The sequence below is a fragment of the Podarcis gaigeae genome (genome assembly GCF_964106915.1).
Source record: "Podarcis gaigeae genome assembly, chromosome: 1".
NCBI lineage: Eukaryota > Metazoa > Chordata > Lepidosauria > Squamata > Lacertidae > Podarcis > Podarcis gaigeae.
In genome coordinates this window covers 52,309,878-52,329,436 of record NC_139678.1, presented here as the reverse complement: position 1 = coordinate 52,329,436, position 19,559 = coordinate 52,309,878, and the positions used below count along the sequence as shown (strand labels likewise).

The following is a 19,559-nucleotide window of genomic DNA, read 5'->3' as shown; positions in this document are numbered from 1 at the left end:
GAAGGACAAGAAATATTCCAGTTTCATAATATTGATTTTTAGGAACAAAAGCTTTGAACTTTGATGTTTGGCCTGAATGTTTAGTCCTTGTATCCTTGCATTCTCCTTTTGCAAAGAAAGGCCTGTGTGTCTTGGGCCTGATTAACCTCAGCATGACACCGCACCCCGTGTATCGAAGTTTCCCTTCCATGATAAAAGCAAAGGGAGAGCACGTGCCTGTGACCATAAAGAGGCATATTTACCCAAGAACTGTACTCCAAAGTAACATGCTTCTGTCAGCAGAGTCCAACGCATTATGATCTTCTCAGCTGTGTACAAAGCATTCCACATGATGAGGGAGATACCTAAAGATGATTGGAGGGATAGGGATGACACATGTAGAAAGACATAGCCTTCTAAGAAGTGCTGTTGATACAAACACATTAATATGCTCCTTAAAATCTTGCTATCATCATCATCAAATGGAAGTTATAGTGAAATCTCTTAAAACTGACCTAACAATATCAAATCATAAAGTGATATGAAAGTTTTGAAATAAGATTTAAGTTTCCAAAGCTTGCCTGGCATCTGTTGTGATCGTGTGCATTTTACACCCAGAAACAGAAACACACACACACAATTTCCTCTTGAACTCTCCCGTCATAGAGGACCTTCTCTCATCAATAGGAGCACTACACATGCAATACCAAAGGCAAAGGAAGGAAGCCAACCCCTCCCCACCCTTAATGAGACTGGCAGATGCATTCATCCACTTCCACCAGGACATTTATAGCCCTCCTGCAGCCTTTCATTTTCTGCAACCCATGGAAGAAGCACAAGAACCAAAAGCAGCCTGGCAAAAAGGTCTAGGGAAGATAACACTGTATCTCATCGGGAGCAAAAGTCTGCTTGCATATTTCAAAAACAGAGTACCAAGGCAAAGCTAATGCCCTACACTACCTGCTGAGGAAGAGCAAGATGCTTTAGCTATTTCTGTCCCCTTCTTTGGCTCCGTACACATTAAAAGACAGATGTGTTTTACCCGTTCAACTCTAGGCAAGAGGAAATACACAAACATGATGGGTATGGGGAGGGGAAAGTACAGTACTGGGAGATGTACCACACCATACATCTAAAGGACTAGGATGCCATTTTAAACAGTAATGGCTTCCCACAAATAATTCTGGGAGCTGTAGTTCGTTCAGGGCTCAGAGAGCTGTTAGGAGAGCCCTATTCCTATCAGAGAACTACAATTCCAGAGTTCCCTGTGAAGGGGGATTGACTGTTAAACCACTCTGGAAATAGGAGTCTTAGCACCCTTAACAAACAGAGCCTCTTAGAATCCTTTTTTTTTTAAGGGGAGAGCATGACTGTTTAAAATTGTGGCATAGTGCTTTTTTACACGAGTGCTGTGAATATAGCCACCGAGGAACACAAAACTGCTGCATGCCCACTTGCTACCACTAGGCGATGCTACAGGCTTACAGGATAAGTCAATAAAGAGTTTTCCAGCTGCACTAGAATTGCCTCTGACTACCAGACATAAGCCTGCAATTATAAGAAGAATGCATTGCCTTGCTTCTTACGTAGTTGTGCCCAGCACAAGCTGGCTTTGTCTCAAAATATCTTCCAGAAAAAGCAAGAGGAATGTGGCGCTATGGATACTGCAATAGTTCCTAAAGCAGCTAGCCAGATAACAGGTAATGCTTCTCCACCGGCAGGGGTGGGGCCGGGAGAGAGATCCCCTGAACTTACAAAACTAGCTGACTGGTTGCTGGCATCCAGCTGTGTCACGTTGCAGTGGAGGAGTGTGCCTTTTGGGGTATACGGAAATACTAGCTGGCTTCTCCCTAAACCTAGTTTTCCAGATATATAAAGTTTGTTGTTTTATGGAGAAACATTCTATGGTGCTTGTTAACACCCACCTGCACTGTAGAGGGTTCAATCTAGAAACAGTTTTACAAACTCTTCCAATGCTCATCTCAAAATAGCTTTTGGTATCTAGTGTTTGGGAGCAAAGCCACCACAACCAATCATTCGACTATTCCAGCTCCACAAGACACACAACATAATATTGCATCTCGGCTTACTGGCACAATTGCTACAAGTTTATGAAATCTGCGGTGAGCACCATTCTCACCCCATTGTTTTGCCACAGCATTGAAGTGACCAGCTGCTGTAATGACCAGGGCAAAATGATTTCCCCTTCACACGCCACAAGACTTAACAGCCAGCTGTCCCAATGCTCCCTGCACCTCTTGAAGTATTTGCCACATAAGGTAGTTACCAAACTCTACCTATTAGTACAAAATATCCACAAAATATTGTGGATTCACCCAATGTCGCTGGTCATCTCAGCAGTTAATCTGAATATCTTTAGAGATATCAGGCCCTTTAACTTTTCAAAAGGGAGCTTGTGGTCACACCATATTTGACACCTGCTCCATAGAAGTGAACTGTGCATATTGTAGTGGCAGGGCATAACCCCCACCCAGGAAATCCACCCCCATTTCTGTAGCATACACCCAGCTATCATCACGAGATGAGCAATTGGTTAGCCAAGCAGCAATGCACTCACTTAGTAAAGCTCCTCCATACAGACGGATAGGTGTCTTACTGTTGACCGACTCTTCCTCAAAGACAGCATCGTAGAGCTGTTCGGGAAAGGCGAGAGCCTATAGGAAAGAAAGAAACTTCAATGGAGAAAGCTTACGGTGCTTCACCCTGCTTTACTCAGAAAAATTGTCCTCAAGTGAAGGGAGAGATGAGCATTCATGGCTAGGGAAAGAATAAATGCATGCAGACGGAAGCTGGAGCCCTGGTTAGGAAGAGGAGCAGCACAGCCACCCATTGCAAATGTAAAGGCCAATGAGGTGTAGAGCAAGAAAGAGGAGAAAGGGAAATGCTCATTTTAGGGTACCAAGTATGACTGGTTTATAGACTAGGATGGATAAATTTGTCAATTTTAGATGCTCATTTCCCCCCATCTTAATTTCAGTTCTCCACCCTTCAGCATTTATTTTTTTTAATGTCCTCATAAAAAAATTGTCTGCATTTCATTGCGCATTTTGCCTAAATGTGCACATTTCTGCAAACAATTTCCCTGAACAGAACGTATTTTGTATGTTGTTTTCACTCATGTATCCATTTTTATGCACGCTTTCCCCCAATACATGCATCGAATTCAGAAAACTACAAGTATCAAAGGAAAGCTGTATTTTGGTTTGTATGTTATCCCATAAAGTACAACATGTAAAATTGAACCAAATTCCCACCCAAGCTCAACTTGAGATTGCACCTTAGAGCAGGTCACTTACCATGATGGCAACCCCAGAAAACATGACAGCTGTCACAAACTGCCAAACCCTGCAAGAAAGGTCAAATGGGAACATCTAAGCTTTTAACAGTCTAAAGAGAACATTCTCCCCCAGTCAGTTTTATATACAAAGTGGCCACTTTTGTTTCTCTAAGGAAAGACATGAGGACAGGAATGGAGGGAAGGAATGACCTGTGGCTCTCCAGATGATGTTGACGGCAATGCCCATCATCCCCGGCCTTGCTGGAGAGGTTTCCCAATCCTGAATTAAGATCATCTCTGTTGACTTAAGCTAGAAACAAAGAGTTTGTGAAAGTAAACGGAGGTGGGGCGGGGGGGGGGGGGGAGAGACTGGACTTGTCTTAAACAAGGGTTGCTCATGAGAACAGGAGGTGTGAAATATCCTAGGCGCATCGACAAAAACCTCCCAGTCTTTCAAAGACACCTCTGCAACTTGGACCTACACACAATTAGGGTTTCTATAGGCTCTATTCAGACAGGCCTTCTCCATTTGGACAGCTACAAATGTAGGCATGGATCACATCTTGAAGCACCACCCAAACTGTCCCTCTGCTTGCAGGAAGCAGATGGCTTACTTTTCCCCCAGACCCTCAATTTAGTGTCCTTTAAAAGTGCTCACAGATGCCTAAAATCTGCATCAAATATTCTGAGCTAGGACATCACTGCAATTGCAAGAAGTATGTTCTTCCAGAAACTGCTTTCTAGAAGCCCAGAATTTATTGTAAGAGGGCTCTTGCACCCATAAGCAGAACTAGGAAGTTCTATTCCCTCTTTTGAACCCCTTTTCCTTACAGCCATTCTCCCATGTGCCAAAGCATTCATCTTTAAAAGTTACTGTGGCAGCACTGAAAATCCAGTACTGAGATGCACTAAACAGAGCAATATCCTAAGTTTCCAAGTGAACTTTGTGAAGAACTATTCAGTTGGTTAATACCTGGCGCACAAAAAACTCAGGTGAGGGACACAGTACTGCTTTTGGTGAAACATAAGCATTTGCCTCCCACATCTTGTACTGGTACCTGCCTGCTCCTCTTGGAAATTGCACAGGTGGGAAATTTCCTTTAAAATCCATGGTGCAAGGAGATATGTGCCAAATGCAACAACCTAATATACTTCACACCAAGTTGGAAAAATTCTCCACTTAAGTCTCTGCTATTCTTAAAGTCATTAACAACAATGAAGAAACAGCCTATATGCAGAAGTTCAGTGCCAATATTGCAGCCCTTCCTTCAGCTCATTTTGCCCCTGGCTAGTAGTCTGAGCACAGAGATTCTGCCTGCAAACTTACCTGAGCCCTAAGGGTTCCTTCACAGCAAACTTGATTTCATTGCCCAAGACTTGGCTGATCTGAAATTCAAAGGAAAGAGTAAGGTAACTGACTCAGACTCAGCCTGCAAAAACATTGTCTGGAAGGGGTAGGGGTGGTATAGAATCCTAGACTTACCACCCACATATTTTCCTACAGAGAATGAAGTGCAATGTATACTTTGCTCTACAGATCTCAATTTGCAGAATTAGTCTGCAATGATTATAAGAACCACAGGGTGAAATTATGGCAGCTTAAATATTTTTCTGACATTCTAAACCAGAGATTGGAAGCCTGTGGCTCCCCAGATATTGTTAGACTACAACCACCATTGTTCCTGACCATTAGCCATGCTGGCTCTGAACACATGGGGGGCAGTTTCTATAGTCAGTCATAGGCCACACACTGTGAGTGACTCAAACCACACATCTGCAACCTCTGCAGACTCCAGAATTGTGCATAGCATTGGTAACACAGCACAGACTACAAGCTCTCCTTAGGATCTGAACTGTCACTAAGCAATAGCGTAGGCAAAGCCACTATAAAGAAAAGGGGCAGACCATTTCAACTCTAGAAAGTCTAGGTTTGAGCAGGGAACAAACATCCATACCTTCTGTTTGAAGCAGATGATGCTGCCTTCTAATCGGGCCATCAGTCAATTTAGCTGCTTGACTTCACAACGCTCTGGTTAGGGCGTTTTTAATCTAATACATCCAATTGGTGAAGGCTGGTCTATGCTAACTGGCAGTGGCCCTCCAGGAATCTTTCCCAGCCCCACCTGGAGATGACGTCTGCATGCAATACATATGTTCGACCACTGCATGTTGGGGCAGGCTTGGGTTGTGCAGGTTAAGGACCTGAGAGCCAGAACATAAAAGTTATCTGGTTGGCCACTGTGATAAGAGAATGCTAGAATAGATAGACCTTTGGCCTGAGGCAGCAGGGTTCCACTTTGTCCTTCAGATGAACCATATAAAAAGGGCAGAAAGCTGTAGACAACCAAAGAAAGTGAGGAGAATTGGATTCTTTACTAATACAGTACACAGCTTTGGTTCCAAAAGAGAGACAGACAGACAAACAAACAGACAGAGGCTAACAAATAAAATTTTGAATCCAGCAGTAGAGAGAAACTGAAACTGGAAAGGTGAGGTTCAGCACCTTCTCAAGAGTCCCATTCAGTCTTTACTTGATGCAAAAGTAAAGAACAAAAGCCCTTCTTTGATTATTATTTTTTGTAAGTAAAAGGAACTGAGCAGTGAAGTTAAAGATGTATTTTTTACCCTGTTGTAGAGATGCTCCATCCTGCAAAGTGAAGGGTCACAAGAATGATGGGAATTTTAGTCCAGCAACATCTAGGAAGGCCAAAAGTCAGCCACCCCAATACTAAAGAATGGATCACAGCAGCAAAGTCTCTAGATACTCAACAAGAAGTACAAGTCACAGGAAAGAAAGGGCCGTTTTAGAAGGAAATGAGTACAAAGGGAATTTAAACAGGCTTTGGTTGCTTCCTGCCCATCTCCAGCTTCTCATTGCCAGCTGGGGAGAAAAATACAGTTTGCACATGCCATTCTTCGTTATTTCCTGCATTCAGTAAGTGACACAAAGGGAAATATGAAAACTGGCAAGTTGTGTGCACACAGAGAGAAAACTTAGCATCGCTTCCTCTGGTTCATCTCCTGAGCCTTCAAGGAGGGGCCAAGACGACACAGCTGATTTGTGGTGGTGAGGTGGGCTGAGAGCAGTGGCGTAGCGTGGGTTGTCAGCACCCGGGGCAAGGCAAGTAATTTGCACCCCCTAACCCGTGGATTTGCACCCCCTAACCCCCAGATGTTGCGCCCGGTGCGGCCGGCCCCCCCTGCACCCCCCACGCTACGCAACTGGCTGAGAGAAGGATTAGTACTTCTAAAATATAATGAGGAAAACATGGGTTTTCTCCAGGCCTGGTCTTTGACATGGTGCTGAGTTTCCTCTTCAAGCTGATGCATGCAAATACTTCTGATGAGATGGATTCAGACCAAGTTGATTGGCAATTTCAATAAGTCTTACAACTCTCATGTTTGTGAGGAGGAGACCTGTAGTCTGGAGACACATTTAGTTTAGTGCATGACTGTGTAGCAAGGTTGACTCAGGTAGACTTCCCCAGAACTATAGCAAGTTCAAAATGGCCATGTCTGGGGTTTTGCCAAATTTAATACAGCTCTAACTCCAGGCTCTAGGGAAGTAAAACAACCCTTTTTGCCTAAAGCTACTTTTAGAGCTGCAAGTTCTGAGTGTTAATAGTTAGGGTCCTAGTTTTCTTTTAAAGCTCATAGTCCTCAGAGGTGTTTTGAAAGCATGATGGGGGGGGGAGGGAGGGAGAGAGAGAGAATGGCAAGAAAACATGAAAATCCAAAAAGTGCTAAATTATTTCTCCAGAAGCTGCCATGACGTCTACATCCATTTATGAGGAATTTTACACACACACACACACACACACACACACACACACACACTGCTTCCAGGAAAACTTGTCTCCTTAAACATATTTATTAAGAGGCAGAAACAATTTTAGAATAGGTTACTGCGTTATCTACCATCTGTACGACTAAAAGATAACAGCTTTAAAAGTCACAGAATAGCTGTCATTATAAATAAGTTGCTTAGCAACCACTAGGATTCAGTGACAAAAAGGTCAATCCATTAATAAAAAAAGCCGTGTGTAAAAATCAGAGTGCGCACAGAGCAATGGGCATGAGTCACGTGGGCGCACAAGCCCTCAAATCCCCTGCCTTACCAAAGTCACCAGAGAGCTCTCCTGACATGGCAAAGTTGACTAAAAGCTGCAGCAGAAGCAGAGAACTACATGTTGCTGTGAATAGAGGAGAGAGAGATCCCAGGCAGAACCATATGATGGAGTTTCCATACACTTCTATCTCCGATCCTCTGGCACCACTGACACAAAGCATACTAACACAGAGAGGAGCAAACGCCTTCCTACCATTGTACAAAACCCCAGAGCTGAGTTTGCATTGTTATTCTTTCCCTTAAACAATCGGTATTTTTGAGTTTCCCCCTAAGAGTTATGGCTCTACTTATTTTTGTAAACAAGCAAAGTTAAAAAGAAGAAGAGACCTAGCAAGAGTGCCTCAGAACTTTCCCTTTGGGGTCCTGTGAAAGCACATTCGTTCAATGATTAATCAACACCAGCAACTTCTTGCTGAGTTCTAGGCTGTTACGGTTTCCTTCTATTTTTTCCCTCATTTGTTTCTTTTACAACTTTCTTTCAAGGCCCTAACAGCCTTAGGATAAGCGCTTAAAAGAGAAATAAAATTCTAGTACGAACTCTCTGCACTAGAAGTCATTAGCAAACAGGACACCCACACTCCCTTCAATTTGGAAGACGTAATACCTGCATTTTTTCTGCACATACCTTTCCAGTTTTGTTTCTTCTCTAGCCTGCTTAAATTACCAAGAAGTTACACCTGCTGCTTCAGGTGATGTGTTTGGATCCTATTCGTAACCTAAGAGTAGTCAACGGGCTAGATATTTCATGGCTACAATTTCCAACCACCCACCAGATCGTTGACCAAAGAGATGTACGCCTGAAGGAATTTAGGCTTGCCAAAGGATTGGGTGTGTGTGTGTCCTGGATAAAGAGAGAATTCAAACCAGGGATATAAGCCTACACCAGGGGTAGGCAACCGGGGGCGGGATGTGGCCCTATCGCCTTCTCAATCTGGCCCGCAGATGGTCTGGGAATCAGCAGGTTTTTACATTAGTAGGATGTGTGCTTTTATTTAAAATGCATCTCTCGGTTATTTGCGGGGCATAGGAATTTGTTCATATTTTTCCTTCAAAATATAGTCCGGCCCATCACATGGTCTGAGGGATGGTGAACCAGCCCACGGTTGAAAAAGGTTGCTGACCCCTGGCCTACACCATAAAAAGGAAGGGAGGGAAGCAAACCAGCACTAACTTCTTGTTAATTTCACCACAGTCATCAAGTGGAAATCCCACCCCCTCTGGCTGCCTTTGGTTTGTGCAATATTTCAGGAGGTTTCAGTTAGATATTTGCCTTTAAGTGCAAACTGAACCGAATTTCTCCTGCATCCCTAGTTCTAGCAGGGGATAGATTTAAAAACACCACCCCCATTATTCCTGGGTCATCAGACAATGAGAGCCCCTACCGGCTATCACTACCTGCTACATATTCCGAAGTTGTTTTTGCATTCCTAAATATTGCGCCCAGGAGCAGAAACTGCAACCAAATCTACACTATACATCTTTATATTGGTTTTATATAAATTTTAAGTTATCACAGATTCCCTGCAAAGAATTGTAATTTGTTGAGGCTGCTGAGAGCTCTCAGCTCAAGATCTCCAGACTCCCACACAGAACTGCAGCACCTAGGGGAAAGTTAAAGAATATTACACCAGTTCAAGTCTGTATTGCAGTTATGGCTTGCGCACAAAGTGGTAAAGAACAAAAACCCCGTCTCTCAACACACAAAAGAGCTCCGATAGCTCGAGAGGATATATTAAGCTCCTAACTTGAGTCCGTGACAAATTACACACTTTTTGTAGAACGGCTTTTGGACAGTCTGCATTTTGAAGCACAGCTTTGATCTGGGATATGTGGAAAATGCCCAGAGAGAAAGATTGGTTTTGCAGATGCAGGAAAAAGAAGAAGTGATGATGTATGGCCGCAGCACTGAAGGAAAAGAACATAAGAAGATCCCTGATGGATCTGGCCAAAGGCCCACCTAAACCCTGCATTCTTTTCTTACAGTGACCAACCACATACTTGTAGAATGAGGACTGTGTATGCAGAAGGTATATAGGAATCAAACTTCTCTATTCATGGGGGGAATAGAAACACTTTACAGAGAATATTCCTACATCTACAAAGACACGTCTCTAATGAGGTCTCTAATGAGGTGAGAACTGCAGCTTTAACTAGCCACCCCCATAGGACTTGTAATTCAACCCACGACTGTGAATCTATCATCTCCCGCACTAGATTTTGCAATTAATTGAGACACACAAGAGCTCTGTTTGTCAGGTACAACACACAACTGTTGTACAATTGATTAGAAAGCAGGTTGAACAAGATAATAATTGTAGGGCAAACTGAACAAAAGTCTGGAATATCAAATTCCTTCATCTCTCCTCTGCTTGGCTTCCTATATAGCCTTATCACTGCTGATACTCTTGAGGAGCTGCAATTATTTCTTAGCTTAAACAAAAGGTCTTCCCCCTTTGCTACTAACTTTAGCATGAACTATTTAGTCATTCCATGGAGCAATAACCTGCCTAAGGGCTGAGACAGATCCTAAAGACCTCCAACTTAATTGTGGGTGATAGTTTGTTAAAGGTATTCCCATTGCTGGGCAGTAGCCAGCATTGCAGCCCTTTGCTGAATGCCAACCTCCCCAACCTTCAGATAACCAGAGCGGTGTGAAAACTGAAATGTTTGTTACCTTTGACCTATGAACTTCTCCATCATCATCCTCCCCTCCAACCCCTAGGATCTTGCGTGTCTTCAGGCGGCTCACAAGGTCTGTCTGGCTGTGCTTCTTCATCAGAGGGGGAGGTTGCTTGGTTGCCATGGTGACTCACAGGTAGTCGCTGGCTTGGGCAGAAGCTGAAATGAGAAAGACTAGAGGTTAGAGAAAAGCAGGATCAAATCCAGCCACAAATTCAAGGAGGAGATGCATTTAGTTTTAATGCAAAAACGATTTGACACAATGATGTATTGCATCCCAAACCAACTGTGTTCTTCGGCCATGGAAGAATTGGCATTCATTCAGTCCTATGCTTACAAAATTTAGAGATCCTCCTCAATTTATCTTGTGTATGTCAAGGATGAACCTGTGGGTTTAGATGCTTAGCCAGTTGGATAGGTGCATCCTTATTTACAAAACACACAGTAACTAAACGCTTGTTCCACTGCTAACGTCACCACCTTCCAAGGAGCTCACAACATCAAATGGGGCTCTACCCCAAGTTTACCCTATAAACACTCTTGTAAGTCAGAGAGAGGTTGGCTGGCCAAGGTCAACCAGTGCGAGTCATGATAAAGTAGGAACTGAAACCAAGGTTCTCCCTACCCCAGTCCTTGCCTACCTCTCTGACTAGTTCACCACACTGATCACCCTGCTGAAAACATTGGGCAGCAGAGCAGAAGCAGCCCTGAAACCTACCCAGTTCCTCTCCTTGTGGGTTGATATTTTTGAGAGTTTGCAATTTCTTCCAGTTCCGAAGCCAAACACGGCTGGAATGGAAATTCACTGAAGGCAGCTGCAGAATAAACTTTCTTCTCACAGCATCTCCCAGATAAACTTCTGCTCTATGTGCTTTTATCTCATTAATTATAGCGGGTGGGAGAGCTTTGTTATCAGCCATGAGTCTGCCTTTGCTTCGGCTGGCAGAAAAGTGGGGAGGCTTGTGAATTCAAGGGGGGTCGGTTATACTAGGATAGCCATTTCTGGTTCTATTAAAAAGGCAAGAATGTGATTTCATTTAGTCGTGCTAGTGTGTGCTCATATGGCCAAGGCAGAGAAAGAGATAGCACAAGTTAGGAGGAGGAGTTGCGGTGATGGTGGTAGCAGCAGTCCATTTGCAAGGCACCTACAAGATACAGTGGTGGTGCAAGAAGAAGAAAAATAGGGAAGAACACAGCACACTTTAGGGAAGGGGAAACTTTGCCCTATATGCTAGATTCCTGGAAGAGAAATAACAACATATGTTTCATGTTAGTGCTCTCGTCCAAAAATCTTATTTTCTCAGAATATGTCCTATTGATTTTTATGGAGTTGGCCTTCAAGTAAACATGCTCAACATGCAATGCTTCTTCTGAAATGTCACATTTTTGATTCAGTTATAATATGTATGCTGAAAGTGCTTCTCTTCCTTGTAACCCCAGGGGTCCACACAATGTGGTCAGGCACAGCTACTTGAGGATGCAGGAGCATGCAGGAGTTCTTACCGCCTATGGCAAGAGGGCACTAAAAGCCACATCAAACCAGCCAGCCTCATTTCAGACATTTTGTTTTCCTCCCATGGTTCTCTCACACAGTTTCAAACATTAAGAAACCCTTCCTGGGCAGGCAGGGAGGGAAGCTTTCAGTGCTGGGATCAAGTTAGAAGTGGACTTCGTTGCTCTGGAACATCTACAAATGTGTGCCTCTCTAGCAAAATAAACCAGCTATTCTAAGTTAAATCACATGTTCAGTTCCTGCACACCTTAAAAGAAGAACATCCCATCCACTTCCTATTAAAATAGTTCTAGAGCAGGGAAGGGGAAGCCCTCCAGATGTTGTGGGACTATAGCTCCCATCATCCATTACCTCTATCCATGCTGCCCAGGACTGATGGGAGCGGGAGCCCAAAAACATCAAGAGCCACAAAGTCCCCAGCCCTGCTCTAGAGTTCATTGCCTTCTGGTTTTTTCTTTTAAATTGTACTGTCAAGCGGCGTTGTTGTTGTTTAATACGTGTTGCTGGTTTCTTTTTGCAGTGTTTAACACAAGGCTGACTCCCCTTGGGCATTTTGAAATTTGATGTAGTGCAGTAAACTAAGGCAACTAGAGATTTAGCCAATGGGATGGAAAGAAGATCAATCTGCCCAATACATATACAGTTCCCTTTTCTAAAAATAGCTCACGCGATCTCAAAACACGCTTGACATACTAAATAACAGCAGAAGTGCTGGTATTTGGTCTACACAAATTGTATTCTAGATAGCTATTTTATCTATTTTTGTTAAGTGAAAAGAGAGAGCGGAAGTAAGTGCATAAGTATAATGAACCTGATCCAAGTATCAAAGCAAAGCCAAAATGCTAACATGCTCTAAAGCAGGGATAGAGAACCGGTAGGCCTCCAGACGTTTGGGGCATTGATTCCCATCAATCCAACCCAGCACAGCCATTGTTTTAGTTAAATACGTTGTTTAAATTGTTATTAAGGAAATTATTATTTTTATCCTTCCAATAAAGTACAGCAGAAAACTGTAAAAACTACTCTGAAAATTTATTATTCCAAAAATGAAACCTTCATCTGATTGTAAATATTGGGGTTGTAAATATTATGATTATACCAGCAAGAATTAGATTTTAAATCAAGCCTTACTGACTAGTGATTTAAATCAAGTCTTACTGACTAGTGATTTAAATTGATTTGATTTAAATCAAATCCACCCTGATCCTATACCTAACTAAGGGCCTTGCTTGCTTTTTCATCTCTGTAGGAGAGACACACCAATACGTCTCCCCCACCAAGGGAAGAGGAGCAGGAGGAAGGAAGGAAGTAGGAAGTGAGATCAGCAACTCTCAGAGCATCAGTCCAGCACCTGATGTAAGGTCAGCACAGATTAAGTCAGAAAGTAGTGAAGGAGTGGAGACCAGAGGTCCACTTTGGAGAGCCAGGCTGGAGCCATTTTATAATCCAAAAACACCATTTTAAAAGGAGCAAGCTAAAAAGGCTAAAAGCTATCTCTCTTCTGTTTGCAAAAGCATTCTTTGCAAATGCAGCATGTGTGATCAGAACATTTCACACCTGTAGCTAGCTGCTGACCAAAATTCTGGTAAACACCGAGGAGAGAGCAAGAAGCAGGATGTTTAGCTCACCACAGAGTTCTAGAAGCGGATTTAAGCCGAGCAACCTGTTAAAACCACAGAAAGAGGTGGGGGTCAAGGAGCATTTACGGGAATTGCAAATAGGTCAAGAGGATTATAAGCCATCAGTGCCACCTAGTGGATAATGCAGCCTGGAACCGAAGGGCCACCATCAATTCTTTAATTGGTTGAGTTTCAATGAATATGCATAAAGGGGAATGTTTGAGGGCTGGGTCAAGGGCTGAACCATTGCTTTGCCTTAGAGCATAAAAGTTGTCTGCATCTGACTGACGGGGGGCATTCTCTCATTTTTCCTGAATGCACCCCTTTTTGATTTTGTCTGACAAAACCAAATTGAATAAAATAATTTCTTAAAGAAATATTGCTGCCTGGAGTTTTTTCCATTCTGGTCTGTATTCTGAAGTCTCTAACAGTAGTGTCTAAGAAAGTGGGATGTTCGTCTCCCTGTGCTCTCTTACCCATGCAGACACGTCAGCCTACAATGCAAGCCGAGATGCATACCAACATTTCCAGAACAACCTTCCTCTAACATACCTAGAAGTATCAAAGAATTGACTCATTTCCTGCTGTGAAAAGCAAAAACTTTTACAAAATAGAACAATACAAACTATGAGCAAAAAGCTGTTGGGCTTGTTTCACACCAACATATACAAAAGGCAAAGTTGAAAGTCTATATGCTGCCTTTTTTTCTTAACTGGGGTTCAAGGTGGTTCACAGATCAAACAGAAAAAAAGTTAAAACATAGAAAAGATAGTAATTAAAAAGCAATTTAGCACTAACAGAATTAAAACAATATTTAAAGGATCTATTAAAAATACAGACAACAGCAGCAACAAACATCACAGCATTTGCCCTTTCCAGTCAGTTCCTAAAGGCCTGGTGGAATAAAGAGCTCTCCACTTGTTGGTAGAAGGACAACAAGAAGTGTGGAATGGAAGGAAGGAAGGAAAGTTTTGGAGGGATTGATTAAAGGAGTTGTTGAATGTTAAAGGAAGCACAGGTGTCTCAAGCAGCAGAGTTATAACCAGTGCTTTCTTTCTTTAAAAAAATGTTTAGGGGTACTCTCATTTTGACTCAAGAAAATCACCATTTTATAGTTCAAATTGGGAAAAATAAATACAGTAAATGGACAAAAGTACAAATATTCACAAAATGTTTAGGGGTATGAGTACCCCCAGAAAAAGCAATAGACATAACTACTTCACCATCTTTCCCCCATCAAAGCATGAGACACATAATAAGAGCCATATAGGATCAGACCAAAGGTTATCTAGTTCAACATCCTGTTATCAAAGTGGCCATCCAGGTGAAGCCCACATGAAGCACAAGAGACCAAGAGCATTCCCCCCAAATACAACCAAGTTAGCAAACTCCTTGATTTAGCACACACACACAAACCTGTACCACAATTGAGTTCTAGTTGGCGACCCAACAAAACAGCACTAGCAAATATTGTCATCATACTTATACGAGGTCCAGGTGTTGCTTGCACTGCAGAGGCATGCTAAACAAAGCTCAGTCTAGCAACTTCCTTGGTTGTTGTGTACTAGTGTAGAAAAGCCTCTGGAGGCCATGAGCAGATATTCTGAGTCTTGCTTTAACATCCATTTATGAACCAAACACACCCTGAGAAAAACTCTGGGAAGGTCTGCTTCACAACTTCAACTGCTGCTCCAGAAGAGTGATGATTCCATATCCTGGATCATTACACTTTCGAGTTTCAAGATTTATATTCAACAAGTTCAAATTGCTTGGAGTGCGGCATGAGACGTTTGTGTATGGGACTACTGACTCAATCACTAGCACAGATTAATGAGCATTAAATTTATGTTCAAGGTGCCCAACTCTTGATCTCTAAACAAGGAATGCTGAATGATATATTTTCCTCACATGCCAATACTTTTTTCCATTTGAATGCATCATTGATTAGACTAGATGAAGGCATTTTGTTAGACTGTCCAGAGTGTGTGCCCAGAATGTGTATCCAAAAGGTTGTGCTTTTTGTTTGTTTGTTTGTTTGTTTCACCTTACTCCCACTGAAATACGCATTTTGCTGCAGGACCCGATTCTGCCATTCCTCTTGAATATGCCAGATTGTAGGGAATTTTTCTAAAGTCGCTGGAGCAGAACAGCTGAGAGCCGTCAGGCCCCATCAACGCAGGCATTCGGTAAAGCCGTGAAGCCTCATTTGTTTTCATGGCTTGCTGTTAGAATGATTTTGCCTGAAGCTGGTCTTACTTGGTTAATTTTTGTACCTGGGTGGTGTGTACTTCTGGTTTTTTATTAATTTCATTGGAGATTGTAACAGTAATTGCATTGTGTTACACAATGTGAGCCACCTTGGGAGGATTTCTTACCTTTAAGAGGATTTCTTGCCCTTCAGAGGTGGCCCAAAAAATCTATTTTAAATACAGTGGTACCTCGGGTTAAGTACTTAATTCATTCCGGAGGTCTGTTCTTAACCTGAAACTGTTCTTAACCTGAAGCACCACTTTAGCTAATGGGGCCTCCCGCTGCTGCCGAGCCGCCGGAGCACGATTTCTGTTCTCATCCTGAAGCAAAGTTCTTAACCTGAAGCACTATTTCTGGGTTAGCAGAGGCTGTAACCTGAAGCGTATGTAACCTGAAGCATATGTAACCCAAGGTACCACTGTAAAGGGAACTTATGAGAAGTGGCCAGAACAGCAAATGCCCCAAAATAGTCAAATAGCACATTGCTTAGGCACTGCTGCTTCCCACGCTGACCATGTCAGTGAAACTCACAGAGACACTGACCCTTCACCAAACCTTGGGAAGCTGGGCTAAGCAGGAATGGGGAGGAGACAGAGTGCATTGTACTGTATAGCCCAACTGCACAGAGACATGAGAAGGCAAGGCATGGCTGTGGCTTCCTTGCCATTGTTAAGAATCCAGCTTTAGTTGTGTGGTCAGCAAACTCTGATTGGGAATCACAGGCTTCTTCATTTGTAATCTAACTCTCTCCCGGATAATTCCCACGCCCCCCCCCCCGACAATTTACTCTGTTAATATTTCATTTTATTTAGATAGCGGGTCCCCCCATATTAATCGTTACCAGCCATTCACAGAGTTTCAATTCCTTCTCTTTGTTTTATGCAAAGGCAAGCATGGGGTCAAAACAAAGATATGCAGCCCCCCACAATCTTGTGGAAGATCCAGACTCCATGGAAATTAAAGGTTGGAGGAATAAAGTACCATGTGGTTGCTGCTCTGGATAAACATGTTATTTCCACAAACATGACCTTCAGGCAAACTTTGAACCATCTAGCAAAATCATATGCCCTCTGAGCAAGTCTGAAGAAACCCGTGACATTCATGAAGTCTCACACATCTCTACTCGACACGGAAAGAAGAAGCCTACTAATGTATTTAGGTGGAGCAAAGCGTTTTTTTGTCTCCCCCCCCCCCCAACACTTTCATGGGACATTTGCAATCATCCTAGGATGAAATATCATGCTAACTGCCCTATGAGACCCAAATCTCAATATTAGCTCCGTATACACCAAAGATTCTGACTCATGATTGAACCATGAGATACATAAAACAGATTTCTTGAGAGTCCCAACAGGAAAACGTCAATAACAGCTGCAGAGAATAGCTGGATAATTCACTTATCCAAATACAGAGAAATTTAACGTGGTGTCATCTTCTTGTTACAGAAGCGTTAGGAACAGGCTGTATTAAGTTGCCACAGAATTAAAAGCAACCCTCTTAGAATCATACTTGTGTAAAGCTGCCTTGGTCTGGTAAAATGGCAGGATATAAATAATATCATCACCATCATCATCGGTGGCCAGGAGACCCATAGCCACTACCTGTTCCCGAGTTGTATTTCTGACAATCCAGGACCCTGGGAAATCATCACGAATGTTCCTCTTCAATCCCCATTACAGCAAGTCTGACCAAGCCTAGCCCTGCAGTCAAACCTTGCCAGACCTTGTTAAAACAAGGTTTTGAGACAAGCCGACCCAGGCATGTAAAATGTTGATGCATGTTTTGGTTTATTGCTGATTTTTAAAAAATGTTTTATATCATTGTTTTCAACTGTCTTTGCTGCTTATTTTATTTTCTTTGTAACCTATTTTGAGGGTTGTGTGGTGGTTGTTTTTTTGAACAAATGTGCATACATTTTTTGAACAAATGTGTATACATTTTATAAAATACAGTAAAAAGAAAAAATACAGAGAGACACCTCAGCCCCTCAGTCTACCCTTCCAGCTTAAAAAACTAATCACTTTGGAGCCCCCAAGATTAGCTTCCAAACAGAAATACAGCCAATTGGGAGTCCACAAATCTTGGCTGGCCTGAGTACCCCTCCACTTGTTGTGGGATTTTGACTCTCATTTAAATCCTCTGGCACACTGAGATCACATGTGTGAATGTAGGTATTGGTTTCACCCTTGGCTGAAAGACATTCAAATATTGCAAGAATCTATCGCATAAAATAAAAGACTGACAAACTCAGACAAGAACCCAGCTACAGTGGTACCTTGGGTTACATATGCTTCAGGTTACGCACGCTTCAGGTTACAGACTCCGCTAACCCGAGAATATTACCTCGGGTTAAGAACTTTGCTTTAGGATGAGAACAGAAATTGTGCAACGGTGGCGCAGCGGCAGCAGCAGCAGGAAGCCCCATTAGCTAAAGTGGTGTTTCAGGTTAAGAACAGACCTTCGGAACGAATTAAGTACTTAACCCGAGGTACCACTGTATTCCTTTACTTTGGGCCAAACTCTGGAGACTCCAAAACTTTGATATCTTCCCCACTTCCGAGTGAGTCCAAGCAGGGCATTTGGTGAGACAGCCCCTTCCCCCTCCCGCTCCTAAGCTCTCCCGCCCAGTGAAAGTTCTCCATGGACTATGAGAAATGCAGGGGAGGGGTTTTCTTTTGCTGCTCCTCAAAGGCTGTTGTCAGGAAGAGGTCCAGTGTCCACAGCTTGAAATCTTCAGCCTGCAGCTATCAAAAGAGACAGTTTCTGCTTACTGAATTCCACCCGGCCTCTCCTGCAAAGCAGGGATGGGGTGGGGTGCTTTTATTTCTGGCCTGAGAGATGCAGCCGCTTGCTATGAATTTTTCAAGTTAAGCAAATGAACCATAAACTGCCCGCCTAGGCCCTTTAGGGCAATGTTAAGCTTTAGGATTCACATTTTGCTTTCAGTCTGAATGCAACATTATTATTTAATTTCTTCTAAAGGCACATTAAAACACAGTTTCAATATTTCATATACCCCAATTAAACTGTTCAAATGTTTTGGCAAAACTATTAACTAAGACGCCAATTTTGAAATGTATTTCCATTTTTGTTTCAGAAAACAAATCTGTACTGCAGTCCTTCGATTCTGCTATTTCAAATACAAAGAGTTTCCAAGGCTATTCTATTTACCAAAGCTTCTATTGATCAGTGTTCATTTTCATTATGCTTATGTTAGTACAGTGGTACCTCAGGTTAAGTACTTAATTTGTTCCAGAGGTCCATTCTTAACCTGAAACTGTTCTTAACCTGAAGCACCACTTTAGCTAATGAGGCCTCCTCTGCCGCCGAAGCACAATTTCTGTTCTCATCCTGAAGAAAAGTTCTTAACCCGAGATACTATTTCTGGGTTAGCGGAGTCTGTAACCTGCAGCGTATGTAACCCGAGGTACCATTGTACTATTAGTTTTAGGATGCTTTCATTTTTGTGATTTTTACTGTTTGTTGAAATCTGCCTTGGAGTCTTTAGACTAGAAGAAGAAGAAGAGTTTGGATTTGATATCCCGCCTTTCACTCCCCTTCAGGAGTCTCAAAGCGGCTAACATTCTCCTTTCCCTTCCTCCCCCACAACAAACACTCTGTGAGGTAAGTGGGGCTGAGAGACTTCAAAGAAGTGTGACTAGCCCAAGGTCACCCAGCAGCTGCATGTGGAGGAGCGGAGACTCGAACCCGGTTCCCCAGATCACAAGACTACCGCTCCTAACCACTACACCACACTGGCTCTCGAAAAGATAAATAAAATAGACAAGGCAAAAGCTACTAGTTCCATCTTTCTCTAGTTTTGGGTTTTATTTTTGTGGTGGGGGGTGGCAGAGAAGAAGGGACAAGAGGATTCTGAACTCATGACTCCACTTCCCTTCATCATTTGTTCTGCTGAAAACCATTGCTAATTCAAAAATGATTTGCCACAATGCTGCCATGAGACTTCTACAATGGATATAAGAGAAATAAAAAGAAATTAAGAGCCATGAAAATACAAATACTTAAAAGGCAAAGCTATTTATTTTGCAGTGACTATTTACCTGCAAAAAGCTACAGAGTTCAGCATTGACA

At 42.7% G+C, this 19,559-nt stretch overlaps 1 protein-coding gene across 2 annotated transcripts in view; it reads right to left on the bottom strand.

Annotated features, from left to right (window-relative positions):
- TP53I11 (tumor protein p53 inducible protein 11) overlaps positions 1 to 19,559 on the bottom strand; it is a 50,597-nt gene that overhangs the window by 3,833 nt on the left and 27,205 nt on the right. For both annotated transcript variants that reach the window (XM_083752944.1, XM_083752945.1), the window contains exons 2-6: positions 10,081 to 10,244; positions 4,605 to 4,663; positions 3,297 to 3,345; positions 2,558 to 2,654; positions 243 to 344 (exon numbers count right to left, since the gene is read on the bottom strand). In XM_083752944.1, coding sequence (XP_083609070.1) covers positions 243 to 344; positions 2,558 to 2,654; positions 3,297 to 3,345; positions 4,605 to 4,663; positions 10,081 to 10,209 — 436 coding nt within the window. In that variant the 5' untranslated portion in view covers positions 10,210 to 10,244. The remainder of the gene's footprint in view (positions 1 to 242; positions 345 to 2,557; positions 2,655 to 3,296; positions 3,346 to 4,604; positions 4,664 to 10,080; positions 10,245 to 19,559) is intronic.